The 6,201-nt window shown below is 39.8% G+C and overlaps 1 protein-coding gene across 2 annotated transcripts; it reads left to right on the forward strand.

Annotated features, from left to right (window-relative positions):
• Window positions 1–296: 296 nt before the first annotated feature.
• On the forward strand, window positions 297–5,930 carry LOC141507045 (uncharacterized). 2 transcript variants are annotated; one of them, XM_074214336.1, is made up of 4 exons: window positions 297–1,005; window positions 1,113–1,162; window positions 1,504–4,155; window positions 5,764–5,930. In XM_074214336.1, the coding sequence occupies exons 2-4, from the start codon at window positions 1,132–1,134 to the stop codon at window positions 5,766–5,768; spliced, it is 2,688 nt and encodes an 895-aa protein (XP_074070437.1). In that variant the 5' UTR covers window positions 297–1,005; window positions 1,113–1,131; the 3' UTR covers window positions 5,769–5,930. The 2 variants fall into 2 exon arrangements, with proteins under 2 accessions (XP_074070437.1, XP_074070436.1); XM_074214335.1 differs by having other exon boundaries at window positions 1,504–4,142.
• The last annotated feature ends 271 nt before the right edge of the window (window positions 5,931–6,201 follow it).

Consider the following 6,201-nt stretch of genomic DNA (forward strand, 5'->3'; position numbering starts at 1 on the left):
CATATCCATGTCTAGGAATTTTGTGTGTTTTGTTTACTAGGACAAGATGGTCATCACATTAAGTCTCCCTTACACCAAGTGATGCCAGGTGACAAAGGACAACTGGTGCTCTGTGATGTCAGGGTGACTTCAGATCCCCTGCCCAGTCTGGGACCACTGGCCTCAAGTCCAGCTCTTGGTGTCTGGGGAAGATCTAGTTTTCTCTGCACCTCAGGATATACATACTCCTCTCAGGAAGAGCTTTATTCCTCCAAAGAGACAAATCTAGGATTTTCTAACTTTGTTGGGGGTGGGGGGTGGGGGGTGGGGGGGGAAGGGAAAGAAGGAAAGTCTTGAGCTTCCAAGATCACTGAGGATTGAATTTCTCATAGTGTCCTGATTTTGGGACATTGATATAGCCTAATTTCTATCTTTATAGTTTTAGCTGGTGAGAGGCAACTTTTGAGAATGGGGCAGGCTGAGCTGTGTGGGTCAACAGAATATGGGTCACCAGAGAAAAAGGGGTGAGAAAGGGACTTCTAGGTGATTGGTTCTTAGCTCTTCTTTTACAATATTTCATTATGTTTCTAATTTTTAAGTGTCTGATATAAAATCCTCTGCACTTGCAAAATTGACCTAAGACTAAAGAATCAGAAAGTACATTTTTAGAATATCAGTGTGTGTGATACTGTGAAACTATTTTACCCAAATTAATTAGAGCTGTTTGGAGGATTCCATTCTGGTCTGCAAAAGTGCAATGTGAGATCACTGGAGGATAATTGAAATTCCATCCTAAGAGTTTCCTTTTTTTAGCTTATGATTTCAATTTCTACAAAATGTCCTGAAGAGGATGTAGCTTATTCATCTCTTAGCTGATCATGCTTCATGTAAATGAGGTTTTTTAAAAGTCCCTTTGTTCACAGTAATTTTAATTAAAAGTGTAAGGATTCTGCTTTGGAGTTTGGAGAGAAGGTAGGTGGGGAATGGAGAAATGCAGGTACCCAGAAGGCAATGACTGACTAGGAGGTAAGTTAAAATTTTTTTTTAGAATAGGCAGTCATTTGATATTCTTTTTAAGGGGTCACTAGAACCTAGCATACTTTACTCTTTTTTACTAAAATTATTTTTTCAAGGAAACACTTCAGAGGACCAATGGGGAAAAAACAGCGGTTATTTCCAAAAGGTGAGAACTTTATTTGTTTTTCAAATGTCTGTGATAATCATCTACATGACTCTGTCTACCTTGTCACTCCCAATTAGCCTGGTACAATGAAAGGAATTAATTGGTCTGGAAATCTGAAGAATTGGGTTCTGTTCCTCCCAATGTCACTTTCTTTCGTGATTATTTATTTATTTATTTTGCATGGGTTAAGTGACCCAATTTTATAGTTGAGGAGACTGAGGCTTAGAGACATTCAGTAACTTTCCCAGGGTTGCACAAGAAGTTTACCAGAGGCAGGATTTCAACCCAGCTAGGCTAGCCTTCTTAGCTTCACTCAAATGTGTTTTTTCCTTATTCTTTAGCATCCATGGTCCATACCCCTTCAAAAGACTTCCGAAAGAAGAGCAAATCAATGGTGTTAACCTGTCCAACACATCAGATAGTATCACCATGGGAATCAGACCACTTTCCCAAAAGTGAGAGCACTGCCATTTTCAATACCCAGCCTGGATCCACCCAATTTCCATTTCATTATTCTAGCAAGACTGCATCTGTACCTCCACCCTTACCTTGGCAGAAGCATCAAACCACAAGTACTGGGCCATTGCCTTCTCTGAAATACCAGGGAAAGATAAGATCACTTTTACCTAAGAAATACCACAACCATAACTTTGGGTTAACCATACCTACCTCTAACTTTAGGCCAAAGGCTTCTGTTGGCTATCCAACATCCTCTAAACAATTTGTTTTACCTTCACTTGTTTCTGTCCACCAATCAAAGTCCTCAGTAAAACTCAAACAAAATCTTCGGGGTACTTCAGGTACCAACTCAGTTCCAAAGATTTCTTCAGGTCGCAGCCATCAGAGTAAGCAGAAGCTAAAACAAAAGAGCTCCAAGACTATGAAAGAACCCTTAGTACCACCTTGGCACCATTCAAGTACCTCATCAGTGCCAGCGAGTCAGAGACATGCATCAGTTCATCATCAGACTCATAGTCGTCGGCGCAAAATTGCAGCAGCCCTATTTGGAGGACTAGACCTCTGGCCTAAGGATATTATTATAAAACTCCCTAGTCCTGAAGTTCATTGCAATACAAAAGATACAGAAAAAAAATCAGACCAACCTGAACCAACAGTCCAACCTCATCCAGAAACTCCCCCACTTTTAAAACTCCCATTTTCAAAGAAAGAGCGACCTCCTCTTACACCTACAGAAACAGCTGTACTTTCACTAACCTTTAACAAGTCCAGAGACAAGCTAGCACCTTCATCATATACCAAATTTATCAGTAGAGGCACAAACACATATATGCCCTGGCCTCAAAATAAGAGTACATTAACAGGATTTAATCATCAAATCAGGCTTAATGCTAGACCTGCATCACCAGACTTTATGCATTGTGCCAGAACAAAATCTGTTCCTTCTCTGCCTCTAAAAATCTGGGAGACCTCCAAGCCCCAGAACATAGTCACTAAGCTTGCCCATGTAGGTGAGGCTTCACCAGGCCCTGATTGCAAGGTCAAGAACACATTTGGGCCATCATCACATCCTGTCTGCCCATTTATACAAGAACGGAATGAGAGTGGTGAAATTCCACCAACTGATCCCACCAAAGATTTATATCATTGGTCTGAGAGTTCCAAGGGCCAGGGACAATCAGACTCACCCTCAATGAGCCAGAGCAATGATCCTGAGGCCTCAACTGTCTCTAAACCCCCAAGTGGGACAGTACTGGCATTCTTAAAAGAGTCTACACCTACTCCTGGGCTGCTGGATAAGTCCTCATTAATAGCTGGGGATCAAAGGTCCAGGGATCCATTTGGCCTTGACCAGCAGGTTAAATCACCAATATGTCATCATGCCTGGCTCCCCCCATCAATCTTCTCTGAACAACCACCTGAATCTATTATTGGTTTAGACTTCCAGGCAGTGATAGAACTAGACAGTCAACCAACACATGAACTGAAACCTGACTCTCAGGACCTATCTCAATCCAATCCAAATGACCAGGCCATATCTCCACCCATCAAAGACAACCAGTCTGAGCCTGCACCAGATGAGAAGGTTCAGGGAATGCCAGATCATCAGGTTTCCCAATCACCTAGCACTGACAAACTGGATGATATTGAATCAAAGTCCACCATTGCTCAGGAGGAAGAGGATCAGGTTACACAGAATTCACCTGTAGTCAACCCCAAAGAGAGTGTTACTCCTTCATCTGGTGATGAAAAGGATTCTTCATCAGGCAATGGCCACTACTGGGTGAAGGTAGGATTGAACTCTGACTCTCGAGATGAGGCTAAGTCTGGGCCCCAAAAGCAGAACCAGAGTATACAGAACAGAGATATCCCATGGCGTTTGAAGTACATCAAACCATATACCATTAAGGGAGGTCAAGTGTCTGCTCAAACTGTAAATGCCATTGTCAATTCCATCCCCGAGAAAAAAATAAAAAGTGACATGTGTAAGCAGATTCTCATGAGGCGAATGAAGGAAAGTCCCCCTCACAGACCTGGTCAACGTATACCATTAAGTTATACAGTCTGCTTAGAATGTGCCTCCTGGATCCCAAATGGTTGTCCTCATACTGAAGGAATGAACCGTCTTTCTGAAACAGAGCTGTTGGTTATACCAATACCTCTGCCAGGTTCTGAAGAAATGGGTGTGAAATTTATTCTAAAAGTGCCCCATAAAAAAAAACCCTTCTCCTTTTTCAGTATGTTATTCCCCGAGTATGAGATATATTGGCCTCCACAGCAATCATCAGACTTACCATCACCCTCAGACAATGAGACCTGTGGATGCCCCAAAGTGATTCAGCTTCAACCTTCATCCCCACCTCCAGGAACCGAGCCCTGTGAATGTCCCCAGGTCACCTTATTTGACTTGATTGTTGGCAAGGATCGATGTTCATCAGAGAAAAAACCACTTAGATGTCAACTGCCACATGTGGAAGAGCTGCCCATAGGAAGTGAAGATGATGGAAAGGAGCTGCTGAGGGTACTTTCAAAAGGTTTTAGATCTTTACTTGAGAATCATGAAAATGAAACAAAAAATTGTTAGCTACCTTTATATGAGTGATTGACCCCTAATGTACCTTTGAAACCTATGTCTATGTCTTATTTATATTTTAAGTAGTTAAACAGGGAAACATTGAGCCTGTCTTTCTATTCATGACATAGGCTATCAGGGGCTCCCCTTCCTGAGGATGCAGAGGGAAGGGACTCCATGTTCTTTCCCCTCCTTTTATAACCATGTTCTAACTTCCAGTTAGATTGCATTCAGACTCATGGGATAGAAATGTCAAGCTGTCTGTTTTCTCTTCCTCCCTCACATTCCCCAAAATGCTCAGTAAAACAGTATTTCCTCCAAGGTATTCATTCACTTATTTATTATGACCCTTTATTACTCTCAAACAATTCATAATACTTCTCATTCTATATTTTAGTATTTTATAGGATCCATGATACCATCACTGCCCGCATTTCCTCAAACAACACATTATAAATTTGGTAAACTTAATGGTGACTGGTTCTCATTGCCTTCTCTTTAGATGAAAAAGAAAAAAACTCCAAACTGTCTTCTGTCTTAGAATTTTCTCAGACAGTAAGGAGCTTTTTTTTTGGCATATGCTATCTAGATACTTAAGGAGCTTTTTGGGGGGCATACCCCATATCTCTGGGTAAACATTTGAAATCTTTTCAGCTTGGTGTAGGTTCTGCCAGACTAGACACCATCTTTGAGGACCCCATTCTCATCTATATTACAAAATGAGATGAGTTGAACTTAGGAAGCATTTTTCAAAGGGAATCAGAAAATAGAGAGGAATCTTGATTGTTTTATGGATCCTTCTTGATGAGCCATTTTTCCTTACTGCTTTCTCCTTCCAAATGGTAATATAGTTACTTCCTTCTCAGAATTGGCACCATTGATTCTTGTTATTTAGGGAAAACCTGTCTGCTTCATGAAATGCTATTTCTTGTCTACCTGACAAGAATTCTGAAGTCATCTGTAGTTGATAGAGTATAACCTAAAAATTCTTTATTAACAAACATGAAAAAGCTCTTAAAGCATCCAAATGGTATTCTGAATGGCTTATGGATTGAAGCTAGAAGTTTTCAGATTTAAATGTATCATTCCCCCTACCTCCTCACCCCCTTAGCAGCAACTGAGAAAATATGGGAATCTTCAATTATTATGTCCCAGAACATTTAGAGATTCTCTTCCATGTGGATCTTTGTTCCCTAAGATATGTGAAATTTGTTTTTTTTAAATTTTTTTTGTGAAATTTGTTTTCATGGAAACTTACCTATAACAAAATGCACAGTGGTGATTTCATGATTTTAGTGGAGAGCAGGACCAAACCAAAGACCAAACCCTACTCTTGAGCAGTTAGATGAATAGGAAATGAAGTGCTTATGACTAAGTGTCAATTATAGAACAGGTCTCTGGGAATATGATGGAAATTATTCACCCCTTGCTTCATATAAGATTTCCTTTAGTAAAAATGACAATATCATACTTTATGTAAATTAATGCTTTATCATATTTGGTTTGCTCTAATGGATTTATGTGAATTTTAATTAAATATCATTTTTGAAATATTTGTATTTGTTCAAAGGCTAAAAGACATGTGAAATGGGACCTCAAGAGAAGGATGTAGCAGTTATAGAAGAGGAGGAACTTCTGGGAGAACCTTGAATATCAAGAATCAAAGATGAGAATGGTGGGGATTTGGGGGCTGGAGAAATAGCATCATCCTGTATTAAATTCTGCATCATAATTTGCTCCCTTTTCTGAGTCTGTGTTCAGTTATTTTGCTTTTCTGACTGATGATTTGCACTGTTTAGTGTGGTAAACAATTTTCTTAAGGCTATAAATTGCAGAAAAGAAACATATCTGTACTGGTAGAAACTGCATTCTCAACAGTGAAATCGTAACTCTAATAATTCTAATCCCTGTTCTAGAGATGCTTAAGTTGCTTAAATTAATTTGCTAATGAGAAAGAGGGTAGAATGTGAGTGGTCTCTTTGTCTTAAAAAATATAAATTAGTTAGGC

This window comes from Macrotis lagotis, chromosome 1 (assembly GCF_037893015.1).
Source record: "Macrotis lagotis isolate mMagLag1 chromosome 1, bilby.v1.9.chrom.fasta, whole genome shotgun sequence".
NCBI classification, from domain to species: Eukaryota; Metazoa; Chordata; class Mammalia; order Peramelemorphia; family Peramelidae; genus Macrotis; species Macrotis lagotis.